Source organism: Taudactylus pleione, unplaced genomic scaffold (genome assembly GCF_031769625.1).
Source record: "Taudactylus pleione unplaced genomic scaffold, aTauple2 ptg000005l, whole genome shotgun sequence".
NCBI classification, from domain to species: domain Eukaryota; kingdom Metazoa; phylum Chordata; class Amphibia; order Anura; family Myobatrachidae; genus Taudactylus; species Taudactylus pleione.
In genome coordinates, this window is record NW_028284408.1 from 13,470,549 (window position 1) to 13,493,685 (window position 23,137).

General features: G+C 41.2%; 1 protein-coding gene and 1 pseudogene across 4 annotated transcripts in view; both read left to right on the forward strand.

The window, feature by feature from the left end:
* DGKH (diacylglycerol kinase eta) overlaps positions 1 to 23,137 on the forward strand; it is a 356,461-nt gene that overhangs the window by 329,595 nt on the left and 3,729 nt on the right. For 3 of the 4 annotated variants that reach the window (XM_088482783.1, XM_088482872.1, XM_088482720.1), the window contains 3 exons: positions 1,608 to 1,727; positions 2,964 to 3,072; positions 14,612 to 14,742. In XM_088482783.1, coding sequence (XP_088338909.1) covers positions 1,608 to 1,727; positions 2,964 to 3,072; positions 14,612 to 14,742 — 360 coding nt within the window. The remainder of the gene's footprint in view (positions 1 to 1,607; positions 1,728 to 2,963; positions 3,073 to 14,611; positions 14,743 to 23,137) is intronic. The other variant, XM_088482938.1, reaches the window with a different exon arrangement.
* Positions 5,619 to 7,116, forward strand: LOC148543211 (uncharacterized; annotated as a pseudogene).

Below are 23,137 nucleotides of genomic sequence, written 5' to 3' on the forward strand. Positions count from 1 at the left end.
TGGTCTTCCTGTTTTTGTGGCTCACCAATGGTTTGCATCTTGTGGTGAACCCTCTATATTCACTCTTGTGAAGTCTTCTCTTGATTGTTGACTTTGATACATATACATATACCTCCTGGAGAGTGTTCTTGACTTGGCCAACTGTTGTGAAGGGGTTTTTCTTCACCAGGGAAATAATTCTTTTGTCATCCACCACAGTTGTTTTCCGTGGTCTTCCGGGTCTTTTGGTGTTGCTGAGCTCTCCGGTGCGTTCTTTCTTTTTAAGAATGTTCCAAACAGTTGATTTGGCCACACCTAATGTTTTTTCAATCTCTCTGATGGGTTTGTTTTGATTTTTCAGCCTAATGATGGCTTGCTTCACTGATAGTGACAGCTCTTTAGATCTCATATTGAGAGTTGACAGCAACTGATTCCAAATGCAAATGTCACACTTAGAATCAACTCCAGACCTTTTACCTGCTTAATTGATAATGAAATCGCGAGGGAATAGCCCACACCTGTCCATGAAATAGCTTTTGAGTTGATAGTCCCATTACTTTTGGCCCCTTAAAAAGTGGGAGGCACATATAGAAACCATTGTAATTCCTACACCGTTCACCTGATTTGGATGTAATTACCCTCAAATTAAATCTGAAAGTCTGCAGTTAAATCACATCTTGTTTGTTTCATTTCAAAGCCATTGTGGTGGTGAATAGAGGCCAAAATATGAAAATTCTGTCAATGTCCCAATATTTATGGACCTGACTGTATTTTGCATAAAACTCCTCATAGTAACTAAAACACATTATGCCCACGAAATGCACATAAAGCTTACTATTTTTCCCACAGTTAGAATGCAGACCACTATACTAGATGACCAGACCATCCACTGTTTCCCTGTATGTCCTTAATTCTTCCATCTCCTAATGTCTTCACCCTTTCGTTTACCATGTCTCATATGCCTAATCGTCCTTTACCTAATCTGCTATCCCATATTTGTATCCTTCATGTCTGTCCCTTCTGTTTCCAATACCACTTTATATGTAGTCCTGTCTCTTCTGCCCACGTCCATCTTGCCTCATCTGTGCCACTTCCCTACTTCCTGTCTCCGCCATTGTTCTGCCCATTGCTCCATTGCCTTCTGCTACTTCACACTAGTCGCCCCTACTCCCTTCAATAATGCTTGTCTCTCCTTTGTCACCCATATCACTTCTGCCCGATGCCCCTTTATCTGCGATATCCTCCCCACATTCCATTTGCCTACTTTTTGTTGTTGCTTCTCCCTTTTTGCTCTCTTGCCTCCACTTATTTGTTAGCTGTTACCCCTTCACATCACATGTCATGTAAGGAGAGACAGACTTTATGTGATTTGTGTTCCACCTTTTTCCCAAAATGGATCTGCATTTCAGTTGTGGTAAAATCATATCCTATTATAAAAACCATCCTAATGAACTTTGCCACTTCCATGGTTTGCAGAAATTACAGGGCATTAAGTAGTGGAACAAAACTGCGCTGAATAGATTCTGAAGTCTCTCCATAAGTTGGTGACAGTTGGTATTTTGTTTCCACTTTTCTAAAAAAACAAACAAAAAAACTTATTTTTTTTTTTTTTTTTTTTCTGTTTGCAGCAGCTGGAAGCCCATCATGAAGAGCTTTTGTCCAATGCACTACATGATGTGGAAGTTGAGTTAACAAAGCTTGTGGAGATTCCCTGGCTTTATTATGTTTTACAGCCAGATGAGGAGGAGGTATTTACATTTAAGTCATTAAGGATTTTAATTTCAAACTTGTTTATAGTTGAATGATGAGTTTTGAAAAGTTTAAGACTGATGATGGACTTTAAATGGAAGCTGTGCCACATTGGGTTGATGGGAATGAGGAGGAAGAGTGCTATCGGAGGACTTCTGAGGGTAGATCATATGTGATAAGTGATGTTAGCTACAGGAGTAAGGCCCTCATTCAAACCCGGACGCAAGCACTGAGCGCTCGCAGCCGGGTCGATGTTTAGGCCCTGCGCACGCGCAGCGGCCGCACTGCGCGTGCACAAGCTCCGGAGCGAGAGAGAAATTCTCTCGCTCCGGAGCTCACTACAAAAGGGCCGGCTGTCGATGTTGATGTCAGTGGGGAGCTTCCTGTTTGATCAGAGCCGGAAACTCCCTGGGGCTTGCGGTTGCCGAGACCCAACCTTAGGGTCTCGTCGCAAGCCCCGATGGTCGCGATGGTCTTGACCATCGCAACCATCAACCTGGTTGGTCGCTAAAGCTGTGGGTGGTAACCCACAGCTTAGCTAGTGACCAGAAGGCCGCACTTAAAAGAACAAGCGACCGTCCTCATTCAGAACGAGCGCTCGCTTCTTGCGAGTGCCTCTGAATGAGGGCCTAAGACATCTGTGCAAGGCAAAAGTGAGCTTTTTTTTTTGTTTTGTTACCTCAGGGCCAGCCAGTGTAGATTTGATAGCATGTCACAGTGGTATGGTAAACTACATCCCTAAAGACTATAATTGCAATTGGCACTTATTGTGTTATGCTTTTTGGCCATGAAAATTTGGACAGATTTGTTTCTATATAACAAGGCCAATTTGGTGTACATTGTGACTATCTGTGTCTATATGCCAACATAATCAAGCCATATAGTCAAATATTTATATTTGTACATTGGTGTCCAATAACTGTTGTGGTTTGTTTTAATAATTAGCTGTAGTTTACTTTTGTAGATTTAGACAAAACCCAAATAACACGGGTCCTGTTTAATCAGTGTTCATAAACAGTTTGTTCTGCATTATCCAATGTTCCACCTGAGATAAATACATTTGTAAGGTCAGAGAGATGTATTTTCTGATGTCTCCAGCAGTAATAAGTACTTTGCATGTTGGGGATGAAACGGTGTTATAGGTGGCATGGAGACATTGCTTGATTTTCCTTTAATAGACCGCGTTTAAGCCCTGCTATTGCCAGCATGTGATCTTTTTTTCTTATTTTAAACAGGATGTTCCTCTGGAATACACTAAAAGAAACAGTAGAAGCACAGTGTTCCGTATAGTGCCAAAGTTTAAAAAGGAGAAGGCTCAAAAGCATAAAACCAGCCCTCAACCTGGTATGTGTCAGCCAGTCCTAGTAGTGTGGCAGCAGATACCTCGCTGTATTGTTCTACCACAGGAGATTTTATATTATGTACACACAATGGCAGATGTATATTTGAATTCAAAAGCATTTCACCGCCAGCTGTAACTTTATATCTAAGTACAATCTGTTAGATGCATTGAGGCATCTTCTTTTCAGTTTAATTTTACAGTGGAAGTGGAAATTCTGCTTATATGGTAATACATCGGGCAGCTGCAGATTATCACAGTGATATAGTAATCTGGATACATTGTGATCAAAAGAAGAGACGTTTTTTTTTTTTTAATTGAATACACAACACTTTATAAACTTTTACAACCGTAATCTATGATTGTCAGGAAATCATTCTCTGTGCGTGGTTAAGGATTTGAATTGAGATCCAGATCTAGTGTCCCTACATAGGAATGGTGCGTCAGCTAGAGTTAAGACTATGATTATTTTTTTAAATGAACAAATTTCTTTCATATCCTATTGAACTAGAAACATCCCAGCAACCTTTACTGTATGCACTTTTCTTATATCTGTGTTCTTATTTCTTTGGTAATCTGATGCAAGTGACCTTGAAGAGTAACCTGACATGGTTCATAACTGCATTAGATTATTGTGGTGTCTGACATTTTGGATTAACCTATTAACAATATTAAATTACATTTTAACTAATCGAAAATGTAAAATATATATTGACTCTTACTGGTACAGATGTGTCCTCACGCACCTAGTGTCTATACGCCATACGGCGCAAGATGCCCCGTGCGGCTAAGACACTTCGAGAGGATTAGTGTACTGTGTTTTTCTTTACATTTTGCGTCTTATCCGCATCGCAGACGAAGAGAAACATCTCTTAATGTGTACTGGGCTGCGATATTAAACCGCCCAGGAATTAGTTTTAAATACATACAAAGTCACAGATAGAGCATAATGGATCTTGGCGTGAGAAAAGTCGTGCCCGCTGCATCGGATCCCGACTTACACAAATTCAGACTCAAATTGATCAGTGTAATCTAACAACGTAGTTTTGTCGCTTCCAGTTGTTTTATGTATGGGAATAAGATGCACATTTTCTCTGCGCGACTTCAGCAACAGTGTATCAGGACATGGCGGTATATAATTTTATGTGGGCCACATTGCTGCAGTTTGTTCCATTAATGCTGGCGTGTCCAATAAACAAAATGGAGTGGATAAATCACACAGTACAGGCCAGTGTCAACTCTGGCTGATCTTGATTACTCACTTGGAGAGAATTTCGTGCCACAATTCAATGCAAGTTCCCAGATTTCTACATTTTCACCACTTTGCCCAAATAATAAAAATCTTGTGAATGCTCACTATTATTGTGAATGGGGTAAATTTACCAAGAATCAAGTTTGCTGTCTATTTCAACCTGCTGGACATTGCCGTCGGATTGCTGTGTAAAAATTCATCTTTTACTGACCATCAAATTTGAGTGGCAATAGCAATCTGACAGCAATGTCCATTGTATATTTTCAGTGTGAATACCCATCAGATCACTAATTTCCTCCGATCAAATCTGCCATCAACTGTGGCAGATTTAAACCACTGCACAGCTCAATATGATCTGTGCAGGCTTTATGTTTACAAATCCCCCCCCCAAAAAATAAAAAATTAGGTCCCCCCCCCTCCCGAGGAATGACCCCTGGTGGCAGTGGGTGCCGGGGTTAATGTTAATTAAGTTGTTTATATAATATTGTTCTTTTACAGGTGGCCTATAGGTCCCACCAAGCCTGCACTAGCACTTATTGAACCACAAATGCAGGCATGCTCTAATATTAAGGGCCCACTGACACCTGTAGTCCACCTGTTAAAATAAAATAAATATTAGCATACAGGCAGTACATGGACACCGACGTTGTACAACTTTATTAAATAAACACTCTTCCACACATCCCTCATTGTACACTTTAACCCCTCTATTCTATTTGGGTCTATTTGACCTGAAATGAGATTGATTTTGGTGTCAGTTTGTTATTTAAGCAATTATGATTGCCTTATGTTATGAGACTTTTATTTTTATGGCAAATAATTATGATTAAAAAATTCAGCAGGACAGTCTCGTTTTTCTGGGACTGTCCTGCTGTCCCATCTGCAGGCCACAGTGTACTGTGGGGGGGGGGGGGAGGGGGGAGTGTTTTTTTGGGGAGCACTGTCACTGCTGCTCAGCATAACAGAGCAGCAGGTGAGTAGATACACACAGTATCTATTGCGGGGCGAGTGCTGGGCACGCCCCCACGGTGATGCAAACGGTGTTGCCATAAGACCACTCCATTCCGGCAAGGTTCCACCCACTTTTTGGGCATGCACACAGGGGTCCCGAATCTACATGGACCAATGTTGGAAGGTATGCAGTTATTGATTCTCCCTTTTGGCTATAGATACACGGTTTGGAATGACTCCTATTCAGTTTGAGATTGATCTTTGTACAGTCAATATCCACTATGGTTAATTGAAAATTTTTGACCGAGGCTGAGATTCAAGTGTTTGTGGAAGCATCTGATAGTGAAGATGTATCTGAGGAAGAAAATCATACAAGTGGTGAAAGTGAAGGTGATGATGCTGACAATGAGGATGACATTTGTAGATCAACCTGCTACAACTCCATATGTACTCTCCACGGATGGTCAAATAAAATGGGAACTTGATCCTCCTCGACATCCTGCTGGTAGGCTCTCTAAAGCCGATGTTATCAAGAATACTCTTGGTGTAACAAGACATGCAGTAGCACGAACAGAATTGGTGTGTAATGCCAGCTGTCGGGATGCCTCCTGTCAAAATACCGACAGCGGCATCCAGATGGTTGGTATCCCGACAGGGGTCGGGTAAGTATACTTACCCTTCTCCCCCTAACCCTCCCTTCTTGTAGCCTAACCGTAACCCTCCCCGTTAGTGCCTAAACCTAACCCTCCTCCCTTCGTGCCTAAACCTAACCCTGCCCCTAAGTGCCTAACTCCCCCCCCCCCCCAGTGGTGCCTAACTTTCCCCCCTAGGGGTGCCTAAACCTAACCCTGCTACTCTGCCTAAACCTAACTAACTCCCCACCCCCACCCACGGCGAACCGCTAAGACACCCCGGACTATGAAAAAGTGCATTCAGTGTTCTTTAGTTTAATCGAAAATTTTATAATAAAACACACAAATATTGAAGTACAGTGTGTTTACGGCAAAAAGTTACACATTTTGGATAGTGTTACATTTCAAGCTTACGTTGGACTTGTATTATTGGCTGGAGTAAATAAATCTTATGGGAAATCAACAAACAGATTGTGCAATAGTGAATCTGGTTGCAATATTTTCTGAGTGACCATGTCACTTGACACCACCTGTAAAATTTTGCAAATAATTAGTTTTGATGACAAATCTAGCTGTCATGAAAGAAGGCGCACAGACAAATTTGCTGCTGTAAGAGAAACCTGGGAAAATTTGGATGAAGTTTTTTTCCAAAATTATTTAACCAATTTGAAAATTTTACCATATATGAACAATTAGTTGGATTTCGAGGGCGCTGAAGTCACATGTTTATACTGGAAAAGAACCAGGAGCAAGACCAGAAAATAGCCGAGGGGTGTGAGTTGTGGCAGACATCACTAGTGAACTAAGAAGGCACAACGTTATGTGTGACAACTTTTTCTACTCGTACAATCTGGCACAACTTCTGCTCAAAGGAAACATAACATAAATATGGTACTAAAAGAATAATTAAACCTAAACTACCTCTGCAATTCACAAATAAGCAGGTGTGTAGTTCATATTTTTATTTCACTGAAAACAATGGTAGCCAATTAAATAAGACTGTCATTCTTTGGCGCACCGTACATAATGACAAAGGAGTTAGTGATAGGCCAAACATAATTTTGGCCTATAACGTTACAAAAGACACAGTAGATACCCTAGATCAACTTGCAAACACATTCACTTGCAAACAAAAAATGAAATGATGGCCAGTGATATTTTATATTATCATTGATGTAACTGCATACAGTGCCTTTGTCCTGTGGACTTCATAAATCCCAACTGGAACAATAATACCCCTTTTACACCAAACAAATAACCCGGGTTATTGCTAGGTCGATCCGGGTTGAGGCTCTGTGTGAACGGCTCCCAAAAAAATAACCCAGGTCGATTTACCGGGCAGTCTTACTCGGGTTGAGAGCAGGGTTGAAAACGGGTTGTTCCCGGGTCATGAGGCAGTGTAAACGGGTGCTACCCTGCTTATTTGACCCAGCTAGCTCTGAAAGATGCTGATTGGAGCTTCTGGGGCATCGGCAGATGATGTAATTTGTCAGTGCCCTGCATAGAGAGACTCACATGAAGCCATTGCTTGCCTGCCTAACCTCCTGCACCACAGCAGCCTGACCAGCAGCCACAAAAGCAGGCAGGCACACAGCCTGCCACAGCCAGAACTGCAGCCTGCACCACAGCCTGACCAGCAGCCACAAACGCAGGCTGATACACAGCCTGCCACAGCCAGAACAGCAACCTGTAGCAATGCTGTAAGCAGTCCCCACCCCTCTCTTTTGTTGCCTTTTGTGACCATCTTTGTCAGACCTTAAAACAGACCATTTTTAATGATTTCTATAGAGAAAAGCAGGGATTACCCGGGTTCAGTGTAAACGGGGCAAACCCGGGAATAACCCGGTTCGAGTTGCAGTATAAACGGGGTCTGAAGCCGAGTTCGACCCGGGATTGACCAGTGTCAAATTCCAGGGTCGGAACCGGGATTTTGGTGTAAAAGGGGTATAAGAAACTTACCAAGAGGAGAATATTTTTTGAAGAGTTTGGAAAAGCACTCAAGCCCCATATTTTCTCAAGACAATATATGCCACAGATGAAGAGTCATGTACAATTGTGAAGAATATACAATCAACTACTCATGATCCTCAACCAGGAACTTCTGCGGGGAGAGTTGGAGCTGTCAAATGTGCCAGTTTCCCATATGGTGAAAACCAGGGCCATATTAACAATGGGGCGGATGGAGCTACAGCTCCAGGCCTCCACGTAAAAGTAGGCCCATTGTCATGACAACATGATGACTGGCCATCTGCTCTCCACACGGCCAGCCATAAATCATATAGTAGTAACACTGTACTTCTATTTACCTCACGAAATGAAGCATTTTTTTCCTTTTACATAATTAGCGGGAACATTGGGGCTGAGAGTATAGAGGTGTACACGCCCACATGGCACTGGCCATGCCTCCTCTGCTTCTCATAATAGGCCCTTGGTCATTTTGTGCTCCAGGCCCATGTGGCACTCAATCCGGCCCTGGTGAAAACTACTATCTGTATTACACAATGTTTCCAAAAATTTTATATTTTGTTTAGTTTTTGTGAAAGAATAATATCTTTAACCTGGTAGAAGTTTAAAGATTAGCTTTTTGATTTAATAATAATACACAGTGTAATTTTATGATACGGGACATATTGAACCGAACATTACATCCGTATAGTAGACACAGAACATCAGAGTTAATACTTACAAAATCTAGGGATAAGGTCCTCTTCTGTCCATGTAGCATCCACAAATCTTTGTTAAAAAAAAAAAGCTCAAACCCGACGAACTAGCTCAGTTGAGATCTGTAATGAATGTGACCAGGGAGCGGCGCACTCAGTCAGTATTCGCGTTCCCATTCATTTAACATTCATTTCAGTGGAAAGTGACCAGGAGTGACACTGTGATTATCATTGCGACTCTCCACTGAGCTAATTTGATGAGTTTAGGATTTCTTTACAAATATTCGTGGATGCTACATGGACCGAAGAGGACCTCATCCCTCGATTTTGAGTATTAAAATGGAGAACGAGGGAATACGTGGTGGAGTGTTTATTTAATAAAGGTATACACCAGTCTGTTCCTGTGTATTGTCTTTATTTTAATATTTTTATACAGGTGCCAGCAGACACTTAATGTCTGTGCATGCTGGTTCGACAAGTGCCATCATGCCAGACAGGCTTGCTGAGACTTGTAGGTCGCCTGTAAAGAACAATATTTATCTAACTACCATAATCCCCACCCCCACCAAGAGTGCATGGAAGAACCAGCCTGGGGCTGGTTGGCTCTCGGGATGGGGACCCCATTTTATTTTTGGGAATGGGGGGGCACGAGCTGGACTCCCCAATAGTTTCCAGCCCTGGGCTGACCAGTTTGGGGCTGGTTAACGTTATGGCAGGGGGACCCCTTACTGTGTGTGTGTGTCAGCTTTAGCGTTCTCTTCCCTGGCTGGTTTAGCCCAGTGCCGGTAATTGGAAGATATGGGGAGTCCTCCACAATTCCCCCCTCCCCGATGTGTTCAGTGCTTCAGCCAAACACAGCTCTTTTATTTTTTTTGTTTTTACTAGTCTGCGGGTTCTATTGGTTTAACCCGATGGTTAGTAAATCCGCGGCTTCTATTGTCTATGTTAAATAAACAGTGTTTTACCCGATGGTCTATTGCAGTCAGTTTAATTTTTTTAGATTCTCCTTCGGAATTGCCTTTAGTAAATCTCTGAATTGTAAAATCGCAAACATCCCCCCCACTCCCCTTCCCAAAGTGATGACTGGTAAATTTACTCTATGGATTCTCAGTGCAGACTTCTGCACTGGTTTAAATGCAATCATATTCTTAATATTATATTCCTGCTAATGCTACATTTTTACTTTTATTTTTTTTATTTATTTTTTTAAATGCAATAATAAGGGACTCATTTCTTTATAGGCAAAACACCAAACTTTAAATATAGTAGGTTAACCTAATTGCATAGCATTGTTTGCGGTGGTCCCCTGATCGGCAGGTCCCTGGTGCCTCAAACTATTGAATACTGCTATTCTTTGGCTGGCGTGTTTCAAGCAAACAGCAGTGTTGTAAGTGCCCTTCCAAAGAAGAACTTGGCCTATAAGAAAAGTGTTCATTTTGATTCGGCTCAAGTTCTGCTTTATGTATTATATGATCTGTCCTTACAATTTCCATACTTAATTACTTTCTTGATTTAAATATTTGGATAGGTTAGGCCACTCTCTGCAATTCGCTCATTCTGCACCCATTTTCTGATGGCCATGCTGTAATTTACCACCCGTCATGCAATAATCTGGAATACTGGGAGGCATATAGTCATGCTACATTTTAAAATCCAGCTGTCAGTAAGTGTTCAATATTCTGTTGCAACAAAATACATACAAATTAACTTTTTTTTTTTTTTCTAAATTACTTTTCTTTTTTTTTTTAAGTGGAAATTGATTTAGGTGACATATTTTTTCACACTAGAACCTTGTTAAGGAACTGGTGGTCTGCAGGGGCTTTGCATGCAACCACAGCCGGTAAGGAGACAGCGCAATGTTCAAAGGGTAGGATTAGAGATTGTTACTCCCCCAATAGATGTTCTATGACACCAAGCTTTATCAGCTCAAGCTTGACATGAGGAGAGTAAATTGCTCCTTACTGTGACTGTATTGGCTCTTGTTCTCCTTTTAAGATGTAAAACCATCTTCTCCCAAAACACTTCTTCACTATGTTCTTAAGTGTTTTCTGCCCTCTGTGTATCTTCAAATTGATGTTGGCCAAGTGTATTGTACATAAACTGTGACAAAAGAAATAGATAACATGATCTGCATTATAAGGGAAACTGTATAGCTCCAACTTTTTTTTTTTTTTTTTTTAATGTTCATCAATTTGACTACAGTACAATACAGATCCAATCATTGCAGATTAGCAATAACCTTAATACTATAACCAAAGTAATTTACACAGAGTTACCAAAAGGGGAGAAAAGAATACTATGAGGCAGATCTAACAAAGTGGATGGTAGTACAGGTTATCCACACGGGACAAATATAGGCAATTATGCCACTGTAATTAACAGATTGTAAACCTGATGCCTAATGTAGAATTAGACATGAGCATATTTTTTTTTTTTGGTACGCATACCATTATTTTATAGATACTTGTATTTGGCTCATATTATTTTATAGATACTTGTATTTGGCTGTATTTTATAGATACTTGTATTTGGCTGTATTTGGCTCATAGCACTAAAGCGGAAGACAACTGATGTTTGTATGTAACTGAATTTAATTAGAACTTTCATTTTGTATTTGTGCCTGTAGTTTAATTTAATTTATTTTACATTTTAAATGTATTTTAGTGTTTATTAATAACACTGTCCAGACAAAGATTGACCTTTAGTTATATGAAAGTACAGCCATGGCCAAAAGTTTTGAGAATGACACAAGTATTGGTTTTCACAAAGTTTGCTGCTTCAGTGTTTTTAGACCTTTTTGTCAGATGTTACTATGGTATACTGAAGTAAAATTACTAGCACTTCATAAGTGTCAAAGGCTTTTATTGACAATTTCATAAAGTTTATGCAAAGAGTCAATATTTACAGTGTTGATCCTTCTTTTTCGAGGCCTCTGCAATTCACCCTGGCATGCTGTCACTCAACTTCTGGGCCACATACTGACTACTGGCCGCCCATTCTTGCCTAATGCTTAGAGTTTGTAAGAATTTGTCGGTTTTAGTTTGTCCACCCGCCTCTTGAGGATTGATCACAAGTTCTCAATGGGATTAAGGTCTTGGGAGTTTCCTGGCCATGGACCCAAAATTTTGATGTTTTATTCCCCGAGCCACTTATTATTTTTGCCTTATGGCAAAGTGCTCCAACTATCATGCTTGAAAAGGCATTGTTCGTAACCAATCTGTTCTTGGATAGTTGGGAGAAGTTGCTCTTGGAGGATGGTACCATACTTTATTCATGGCTGTGTTCTTAGGCAAAATTGTGAGTGAGCCCACTCCCTTGGCTGAGAAGCAACCCCACACATGAATTGGCTCAGGATTCTTTACTGTTGGCATGACACAGGACTGATGGTAGCGCTCACCTTTCCTTCTCCGAACAAGTGTTTTCCAGATGCCCCAAACAATCTGAAAGGGGATTCATCAGAGAAAATAACTTTACTCCAGTCCTCAGCAGTCCAATCCCTGTACCTTTTGAAGAAAATCAGTCTGTCCCTGATGTTTTTCATGGAGAGAAGTGGCTTCTTTGCTGCCCTTCTTGACACTAGGCCATCCTCCAAAAGTCTTCGCCTCCCTGTGCATGAAGATGCACTCACACCTGCCTGCTGCCATTCCTGAGCAAGCTCTGCACTGGCGGTGCCCCGATCCCACAGCTGAATCAACTTTAGGAGACGTCTTGGAGCTTGCTGGATGTTCTTGGGCGCCCTGAAGCCTTTTTCACAACTATTGAACCTCTCTCCTTGCAGTTCTTGATGATCCGATAAATGGTTGATTTAGATGCAATCTTACTAGTAACAATATCCTTGCCTGTGAAGCCCTTTTTGTGCAAAGCAATGATGACTGCACGTGTTTCCTTGCAGGTAACCATGGTTAACAGAGAAAGAACAATGATTTCAAGCTCCACCCTCCTTTTAAAGCTTCCAGTCTGTTATTCTAACTCAATCAGCATGACAGAGTGATCGCCAGCCTTATCATCGTCAACTATCTCACCTGTGTTAACGAGAGAATCACTGACATGTCAGCTGGTCCTTTTGTGGCAGGGCTGAACTGCAGTGAAAATGTTTTTGGGATTAAGGCCCTGATTCAGACCTGGACTCTCTGACAGAGCCGGACGCTCTGAATCAGGGCCGTCCCTCTTACTTTTTGGAGTGGCCTCCTGGCCGCTCGCATAGCTGTGGGTGACCACCCACAGCTATAGCGAGCGGCCAAAATGATGGTCGCGATGGTCAAGACCATCAGGCTTGCGACGAGACCCTTGCGGTAGGGTCTCGCTGTCGCAAGCCCTGGAGTGCTTTTGGCTCTATCAGAGCCAAACGCATTCCCACTGACATCACTAGTGATGTCAGTGGGGCCGGCCCCAGACGGTAGGTGTTCCCATGGGAACGCCTCCGTCTGGGCAGCCACGTCCCCGGCACGCCCACCAAAGGGGGTGTGCTGTCAATCACCATCGACAGCACATCCCCTTTGGTGCGAGATCTATAACGACGGCTTGGCCGTCGTTATTCGGGTCTCGCGAATGCGCATGACTGAGGCGCCTCCGTCGTGCGCATGCGCACTTGGGCAACATCGACCCGCTTGCGAGCACTCAGCGCTCGCGAGCGGGTCTGAATCAGGCCCTAAGTTCACTGGCAAAGTGGGACTTTGCAATTCATCTGATCACTCTTCATGGCATTTTGGAGTATATGCAAATTGGCATAAAAACTGAAGCAGCAGACTTTGTGAAAACCAATACTTGTGTCATACTCAAAACTTTTGGCCATGGCTGTACTACTGTATATTGTGTCTGTTAGTAGTAAATGCTAATCTTTCAGTACCAAATTCACTGTCAAGCCACATCTCGTGGCTTAAACCAGGACATATGCAGATGTTTTCTCTTTGCCTAAACCTGCTGCATATGCTACCATCGTTAATCTAGACGCATCTTCAGTTGGGTGTGGCTAATCATAATGTGAGAAACTGCCTTTTTACTACAGCATTTTATGTCTTTGCGGTTTTTTTAGCGTAACATGTCCAGCTCTGCCGCACATTGATTAGCCTGTTCTTTCAAAGTCTGTTAGGCCTGTCTGATATGGACCTTTTCTTCCCTTTTGTTCTTAAGTAGGCATACATTGCTTTAAACATGAAATAAGAAAAACTCCTTCCAGTGCTTAAAGAACATTGCTTGTTAGATCCAAAAACATATATATAATTTTCTTGCCCCTTTTTACGCTACACCTTGGATTCACTACAGTATACCGTGATCAGACACAGTTCAGCTCTATGTAATTCTCCCAGAGTGATCCACAAGTAGATGGAAAATAAATTGCTTTCCTGCATATAGAAACATGTCAACATTCATTTCATTTTTTTTTTCTTTTCTTTAATATTCAGTTACCAGTATTGTAGATTTTTTACATGTCTGATTTTAAAGAAGTAATTGCTCAACAAAAGTGTTCTCCATTCTAGTTATCATTTTCTATAAAGAGAACTAGACCTTACAGTTCTAAAATAAGTATATTGTAAGACGTCCTTAGACTGCCTACCCCCTGCTCATACTACTAATACTGTAATGTGTGTGTGACTAATATAATCTGTATCCAGACAATGATTTGTAAATGTTTATAATTTGTGTGAAATCTAGAAGAAATAGTTACATGAAAGTGTACAATGCAATGCTTATTGACCTTTGTTTTAGACTAAATTATTACCTTGCACCACTGATCCTAGCTGTAGAGCAAATTCTTTGTATTTCACGGATGGTTTAGTATTGCTAGAAAACATGTTTGGGTGGGAGATGAAGCTGAAAGCACGGCTGCAAAGCAACGAACCCAGTCCTTGTACAGACATTTGTTTGAATTATTGTTGATTTTAACCTGCATGCACAAGAAATCAAACCATTAGATCTGTTAAGGTGATACCTTTTCTCTTTTTCCCTTTGCTAGCACTGCATTTCTGTTTTCCACTCTTTGGCCTAACCTATGCTTGTTATGCATTTGTGCATGTACAAATTAAGGGGGTTTTGCTCTTAACTTTGGTAGTTCAAAAATGGGGCACAGATGAAGTTGCAGCTTGGCTGGATCTGCTGAGTATGGGAGAGTACAAAGAAATCTTCACCCGTCATGACATCCGAGGTTCAGAACTAGTACATCTGGAAAGGCGAGATCTTAAGGTATTTCCTTTGTGCTACTTTTTCCGCTCTCTACGACTTTCCTTCTTGTGGGAATTAAAACCTCTTTCCTGTCCCCTTCTTGTTATGTGCTTGTAGCTTGGCTTTAATGACAATCTCTCTGTAAACTAATGTGCACTGTTCTGTGGCCTGCACTCCCTGTGTGTTACACTGCAATTGCAGCCTAAGACATCAGCAATACTTGTAGTAGGAATACAGCCTTCATTGTGATTTTACTGAACAATAATTACATATATGCTGGCTGGTTTAATAAACTAATTTATATAAAACCTGCATTCAATACTAAAAATTAAGCAATATTTCAGATAACATGGGATCAGTGTGGAAGGTGGCAAATTAGAATGTTGTTGTTTTTCATCTAATGCTTTAATTTACTAAGTAGAACACATTTCTCCTTCATTAACTAACTAATGTTTACCTATTAAGTTAAGTCTTGGTGTTTTCTCTAGGCTCAGTTTGACTAATGGATTCCTATTCTGCATCTCACGTGGCTGATTAGCTGGGCCAGGCCCCGATCATGGCAACAAGCAACAACTAAAATGACACCCTTATCCACAGAGTACAATAAGCATTTTCAGGGTCTGCATATTAGGGGTATATTTACTAAAGTGCGGGTTTTTAGAAGTGTAGATGTTGCCCATAGCAACCAATCACATTTACCTAACACTTTCTCGAAGATCATAGCTAGAATCTGATTGGTTACTATGGGCAGCAACTCCACTTCTAAAAACCTGCACTTTAGTAAATGTACCCCTTATACTTTATTTAAAACCAATCTTTTATAACGTTAATATATATTTAATATATTTACACAGTACTGTACAAAAGATTTAGGCAGGTGTGGATAAAATGCTGCAAAGTAAGAATGCTTTCAAAAATAGAAGTGTTATTAGTTATTTTTATCAATTTACAAAATGCAAAGTGAATGAACGGAAGTGAAATCTAAATCAAATCAATATTTGCTGTGATCATCCTTTGCCTTCAATACAGCATCAATTCTTCTAGGTACACTTGCACACAGTTTTTGAAGGATCTCAGCGGGGAGGTTGTTCCAAACATCTTGGAGATCTAACACAGATATTATGTGGAAGTAGACTCCCAGACAGACTCTATGTTGAGATCAGGGCTCTGTGGGGCCCACATCATCACTTCTAGGACACACTGGGCCTGATTCAGACCTGCTCGCAAGCAGGTCGATGTTGCCCAAGTGCGCATGCGCGAGACCCGAATAATGACGGCCAAGCTGTCGTTATGGGTCTCGCGCCAAAGGGGGCGTGCTGTCGATGGTGATTGACAGCACGCCCCGTTTGGTGGGTGTGCCGGTGGCGTGGCTGCCCCAGACGGAGGCGTCCCCATGGGAACGCCTACCGTCTGGGGCCGGCCCCACTGACATCACTAGTGATGTCAGTGGGAGTGCTTTTGGCTCTGATAGAGCCAAAAGCACTCCAGGACTTGCGGCAGCGAGACCCTACCGCAAGGGTCTCGTCGCAAGCCCGATGGTCGCGATGGTCTTGACCATCGAGACCATCATTTTGGCCGCTCGCTATAGCTGTGGGTGGTCACCCACAGCTATGTGACCAGCCAGGAGGCCGCTCCAAAAAGCAGGAGGGACGGCCCTGATTCAGAGTGAGCGCTCTGTCAGAGTGTCCGGCTCTGAATCAGGGCCTCTGTTCTTTATGCTGAAGATAGTTCTTAATGACATTGGCTGTATGTTTGGGGTTGTTGTCCTGCTGCAGCATAAATTAGGAGCAAATTAGATGCATCCCTGATGGTATTGGGAGGGGATTGCAATGGCTAATTAATGCAAGCCCGTGAAACGCCATTTAAACGGTCACACGTCTGTGTTTTTGTAACCACCTTCCCGTTACCTCCCCAATACGTGGATTACTTGTCACTCAACTTGCAGATGAATGCTCTGGGTGAGCGTAATCGCAATGCAATCTCTGTGCGTGCGCAGTGCGGCTTTCTCACATGCGCAATGGATAACTATCACTCAATCTCCGGCATTGTGTGAATCTCGGAATCAGGCCCCACAGTACATAGTTCTTTCTCATTGTTACCTGGAGAACCTCATCCAGTCATAAGTTCTACCCGCCACGTAGATAGCACTGCAGTGATTTGCAACAACGTTTTTTCGTTCTTTAATGAGACCTAATCCTATTGGGGTTTTGCCTACAGACATCTACTAGTAATTTTACGAGGTGTGAGAAGTAGGGTCAGTCTTCAAATGAGATTTACCTTGAGTTCTTATTAAGTATTATCCATGTAATGCATAAAAACTTGCAGTCGTGTATTAGACTCCTGGGAATTTAGTGTAAAAAGTGGTATTAGTGATCCCTGAAAAATGAGATTGGGAAACACTGATCTAGTGCTGTGATCGCAATTACAACCAGTACACCTGTCTTAGCAGGTGCAAACCAATTAACTAATAAAGAGACCGTTCTCTTTGGTATATAAGGGGGACATTTGAGAGAGACCGTCACTCTTTGATAAAGCCTCCATAGAGGTGAAACTAGTTAGAGGACTACTCCCATCTGTCATTTGGTACTATTATACTATCTCCATGCTGTACACAGGATCCAGAGAATAACCTGTCGCCTATTGTTTGGATTTCTGCTGCTGCGGAACTGGTTTGTGAGCTCACATTAGGATTATTTGTTTCCCTTGGTGTTCTTGATACAGAGCATACACACTTGCAGATTGTGCTCTGCATGGTTTTGCGCTGTAGAATTACCTTCATACAAGCTGGACAATATGCTGGTAATTTGTGACTTGTGCTAGTACACCGTTTTGTAGCATATTTAACCAAAAAGCAGCTATAAGACTTTGATTAGTAAATTTTTTGTTGCAGGTATTAAGGTTTACAGACAGAGATTCCATTTACTGATCCTAATCATTTAAACAGCGGTTTATAGAACACCTTGATATTGATTTTTATGTGTGAAATCTGTTTGGTATATGTTATGTGACTTATTTTGGATTAAATGTGGTGTTTTTATTTGGTAATTTATGTGTCTTGCTTACATTATTCTGCCATGCTAATACCTTGTTTTCACATTTTATGCGCAGCACCCACTCTATTGCTAATGTAAGCCCTGCGCTCCCAGACAGGTAATCAGATTACTTGCTGTGGTGCCCCCCTAAGGTATATAAACACCCAATATGCACAAACTGGAACCAGGCGGCACTCAGCAGACTTGTCATCAATTTTGAATAAAATCCTTTATTACCAACATTTTTGGTTGTCCCCGAAACATTTCTAATAAAGGATTTTTATTCATGTTGATGACAAGTCTGCTGAGTGTCGCCTGGTTCCAGTTTGTATAATATATAAATTGGAATGTGATGACCGTTGGCATGAACCCACAAGCACTAGAGTTGTTTCCACTTTTGGATTTATTTTCCGGTTTGCAGTAATAAGGTATACTGTTTCCACCTTTGCATCTTTTTCCGGTTTGCAGTAATACCTTATTACTGCAAACCAGAAAAAGATGCAAAGGTGGAAACAGTATACCTTATTACTGCAAACCAGAAAAGGATGCAAAGGTGGAAACAATATGCCTTATTACTGCAAACCAAATAGGTTTAAACAGCTGTGTTTATTTATTTATTGAATAAACACTGTTGTTTACACCTATTTGGAGAGTCCCAGGAGTGCCATCTATATTGCTTCCTGTGTGTGTGTGTGTGTGTGTGTGTGTGTGTGTGTGTGTGTGTGTGTGTGTGTGTGTGTGTGTATGTATGTGTGTATATATATATATATATATAATGTCATTAATAATGTGCGTCACTCATCTGATAAAGAAGTCACTCCATGCGATAATTGCCATCGTCTTGATGGCAATTACTTAACGCATGGAGTGACGACTTTGTCAGACGAGTGCCACACCTTATTTTTGACTATTTGATGTTTTTGTGAAGGCACCGTTGGCAGTAGTGGCTTGTTGTTCGGAGTGCCGGACTACATATATTTGTGTAACAGAATCCCGGCGCCGGCATCCAGACTGTATGTACTGGGGTTAGACACTAAGGGTGGAGGATTAGGTTTAGGGTGTGGGGAGGAGGAGGTTAGGTGTAGGCACCAGGGAGTGGTAGGGGAGGGTTAGGATACTGACTGACAAGTGTCGGTATCCTAACCCTGTTGGGATTCCAGTGCCTGGATTATGATTGCTGGGATTCTGAGTGCCGGCATCCTATACCCAATTTATATATACTAGCTGAAGTACCCACTGTTGCCTGGGTTTAAATCTTCAAGTTTATAAGTGTTATGTGATGTCGTCCAAATCCATCCAGTGGAAGGCCCAGAGCAGGCTCTCCGGGTCAAAGTTCTGCTCAATGTACACAAACGGGAGGTCCAATCGGGACCTGAACCCCCCTAGTATGTCTTCTGGGATCCAATGTTATCACTCTGAAGTTTTCTTCCAAATCCATGCAGTGGAAGGCTCAAAACAGGCTCCCCAGGTTAAAGTTCTGCAAAGCATACACCAACGCATGCTACCTCTTAGCCCATGGTGCGACTGATGTCGCGTTGATGTTGGAGTGTTTATAATCTCCTTCACAAATGCACAGACCACGCAGTCTGAGAATGGGCATCTCACCACTCGTACACCCCACCACACCGTCCAGCACAAAGGGAAGGCTGAGATTAGCATTTGCATATTACTGTAACCATTATTGTTAGAACAGCTACAACCACGGCTACATTACCAACCATCTCTGAATCGGGCCCACATTGCTACAGTGTTTCCTTTTCTTAAGGAGTTCCATTCTCCTGTTCTGATTAGTTACAATGGAGAGAGGGTTATCCCTGCAATCAGAGATGTATTACTTCTCTATGAGTAAAGGGCAGCGAGACCCAAAACTGTCCTCTCTACTAGTCATCAGGTTAGGGTACAGCTTATTTTCATTATTTCCTATCATCCAATTGTTCTACTTATCCATATGTGTACAACTCTATATGTGATCATATCAATCTTTTGTTTATTTTTATTAGCATGTCTGAAGGGTACACAAGTAAGGGACACGTATGATTCAGTAGTAACATTGAAATATGTACTAATACGGATGTTATCATAGTTCATTAAGGCAGAAATTTAAATACAACCTCATTAAACAAATGATGTGGTAGACTATATAAAGATTACACTTATCTTTTTCTGCCTTTAAATGTTTTTAGGGCCTTGTACACATGGGGGTTAATTTGAAGTGTTATAATGCATTATTAAAGTCTATTAATCAAGCCTTGGTGTTTATGGTCTAAAAAATAATGGACCAGTACACACACACTTTCTGACACTTTCACTTCAGTTTTGCCAGTGTTCAGAAGTGTTAGGACTTAAAAAGTCCTGGTTTGCAAACTGGATATAAATAATTCCATTCTTTTGAAAATCAGGGTTATATCCCAGGAATGTGAAACAAGCAACTCTGCCTACACACACTGACGCAGAGCATAGAGCAGTGGTTCCCAAACTTTTTTGAACCACGGCACCCTAGAGTATCAGCATTGTTATCACGGTACCCCCTAAGCCAAAAGTTTGTTATTGAGAAATTCAGAATAAATGTAGGAAAGTAGTAAAGTGAAGTAAACTGTGCTTACCTGTCTTCCTTAGGGTCAGTTATATAGTGGTGGACAGATTTGCGCTTCTTTTTGTCCACATATTTACATTACATTGACCATAAATAATTTGATTTGGTGCTGTACAACCAACATGAGAAACCACTGCAAGTGTCCCGAGGCACCCCAGGGTGCCACGGCGCACAATTTGGGAACCGCTGGCACAGTAGAAAGCCAGAATAAAGCAGTGCGTTTAGTATTCGCAGCAGGATGGTATTCCAGAACAATGAATGGGTCTTCTGAATATAGAAAACAAAGCAAATCTATCAGCTTCATTGCTAGAGAAAGCAATATTGCCATCCTTATAGAGCATTATCATACCAAAACAAAGTATGACCTCTAACAATGCAGTTTAAAGGAAAAACAAAATCCGCTACTGATGTGTCCACATACATCTTACTTCCTTGCGCATTAAACAGCCATTCTAGTTGCACCATGCCGTGGCTTGACACGAAAGCGCTGAGCGTATTTTTGTGTGACTCTTTCCTAAAGTATTGCAAATAGGGCGCACAAGCAGCTTCTGCTGATTAAAATGATATGCAGCATGCCTATATTCTGTGTGCTATGGTGGCTATCTGCATGCAAAATGCTACGTTAGTGTCACAGCGGCTGACAGTATAATGTGGTATTTTGCATGCAGATACACCCGCAGTTGCACACAGAATATAGGCATGGCGCATATCATTTTAATCAGCAGAAGCTGTTTGTGCGTTCTATTCACATTGCTTTGTGAATAAGATGCGTTTGAACGTAAAAAGACGCTTGGCGTTACCAAGTTGCATGGCTTTCACGTGTTATGTTTAACCCGACTTGTAGCTCATGGATGAAAGATGTATGTGAACACATCTATACGTTCTGTTTTATAGGTAGTAATCTATATTAATATAATAAGAACGTTGTGTTGGTCTGTTTGTTACAAGTTGGCACAAAATCTACTAAACAGATTTTAATGAAAACTGCATCATCGTTGTCTAGTGGAAGTTCATAGAAGTAACCTGGACTTTGTTTCAGCTCGATCCGTGAAGTTGAACAGTAACAAAATCAAAATTTATTGACATAATCAATGTAAGAGATACAGTAGATGTGACACCATGCGCGCGAGGTGCTTTGGGTCCGGGTTCACTTGAATAGGACAGGCTACAAATCATATAAAATATGAAACCTTTTAGTTTTTGAGTCAAAGAAGGTAACACTATAAAGGTTCATACTTCATCACATTTGATACAAACTTATAAAGAAGGGAAACTTTAACTATTGAACCAAACTAGGCTGCATTAGAGTGCTATACATTCATACATCACTTGCACAGGTGACATATGATTAATTTTACCCAACTTATAATTGTATTCATTGTAACTACTTTTGATTTAAAGCACAATATCATACACTGTATAGCTAAAGCAATACTAGTCAGATGTGTGTTTGTGTTGTATAATAAAGTGTGTGTACAGTAAATACCTAATTTTTGTATATAAGTGAATTTAAATAAAATAAAAAGTAGTGATTTGAATATGGGATTTGCTTATACATTTGCCTGTACTGTGTCTTTAATCTGTGATTGTGTGTCTGTCATCTTCCTGTGGCGTATTCATGTCAGTTATTCGCTTTTCTCATCAGTGCAGAGTTGCATGTAAGCGGTCCTTAGTCACAGCATAACTAGCTGCAGAATGTATTTTGGAGGCGGTTTGTAACCCTTTCCTTAAAGATCCGCTGCCAACATGTATACAACTCCATAATTTATGGTAATTCAGATTTATCTTATTATCTAATGCAGAATTTCCTGGGCACAAGCCAGTCTATGTAAACAGGAGATAGATTGTTGTATGAGCCAATCTGGGAACAGAAATGTCTGCTATTGTGCACTCTAATTCAGTCTACACTGCACGTGGGTACAGTATTTGCTGACCTACAATAAATAACATGTATAAAGCCACTACCCGGGCTTTAATGTAGCTAGACAAACAGACTTGTAGGACTAAACCGGGAAAGCCAGCACGTAGATGAAGGTCCTGCTCGTAGGAAGATGTAAAGATAATAGTCTTCCAATAATGTAGAATAAGTGAGATAAGCCTCTACATTAGTGTGCTTTGAAGGTGAGTTAAAAGTCAGAAGATTGGTGGAGAGTCTAGAAATGTAGGCCCCTGGTACATTGGGTGCTGTATGGGATTGATATGCTAGTAGTTCCGTTTGCAAAATTGAGTTTTATTTCCTGGCAGGAAGCCGCTTAAATACACTAAGAAAGTGGTCCAGAAAAGATAGCATGAGGTCTAGGTAGTGTCATTTGTGCACATGGGTTATTGAAAGCAGAATAGAGTAACTCATTTTACCTTAGAAGGGGGGTAAATTGAACCCATTTTCTGGCCTCTGGGTGGCAGCAATTGACATTGGGGCTGATCACATTAGAAGCAATCAAGTACAATTCCTAACCGCGCGGGGTATTGTCAGTCTGCATATACAGACTCATCCTATCTTAGTAACCAGTGATATGTAAGTGAGCAATGCAACTTACCATCTGTATGCCAAGCACCTGTACCCTTGTATCAGATTACCATTGTACAATCTGTAGAGAGTGATGGAAATTTCCATTGCAAAAGCTTTTTTCTTATCTTCATGCTGCTTATTGAATGTAAATTTCTGTTTTTCCAATGCTGTGTCATCAGCAATAAATGTTTCTGTGCTTGTAGCTTATCGGCATAATCATCTTTTATCTTTACCATAATAATGCCGCTTACAGAGTGACATCTACTTCTTCATCTACTTGCA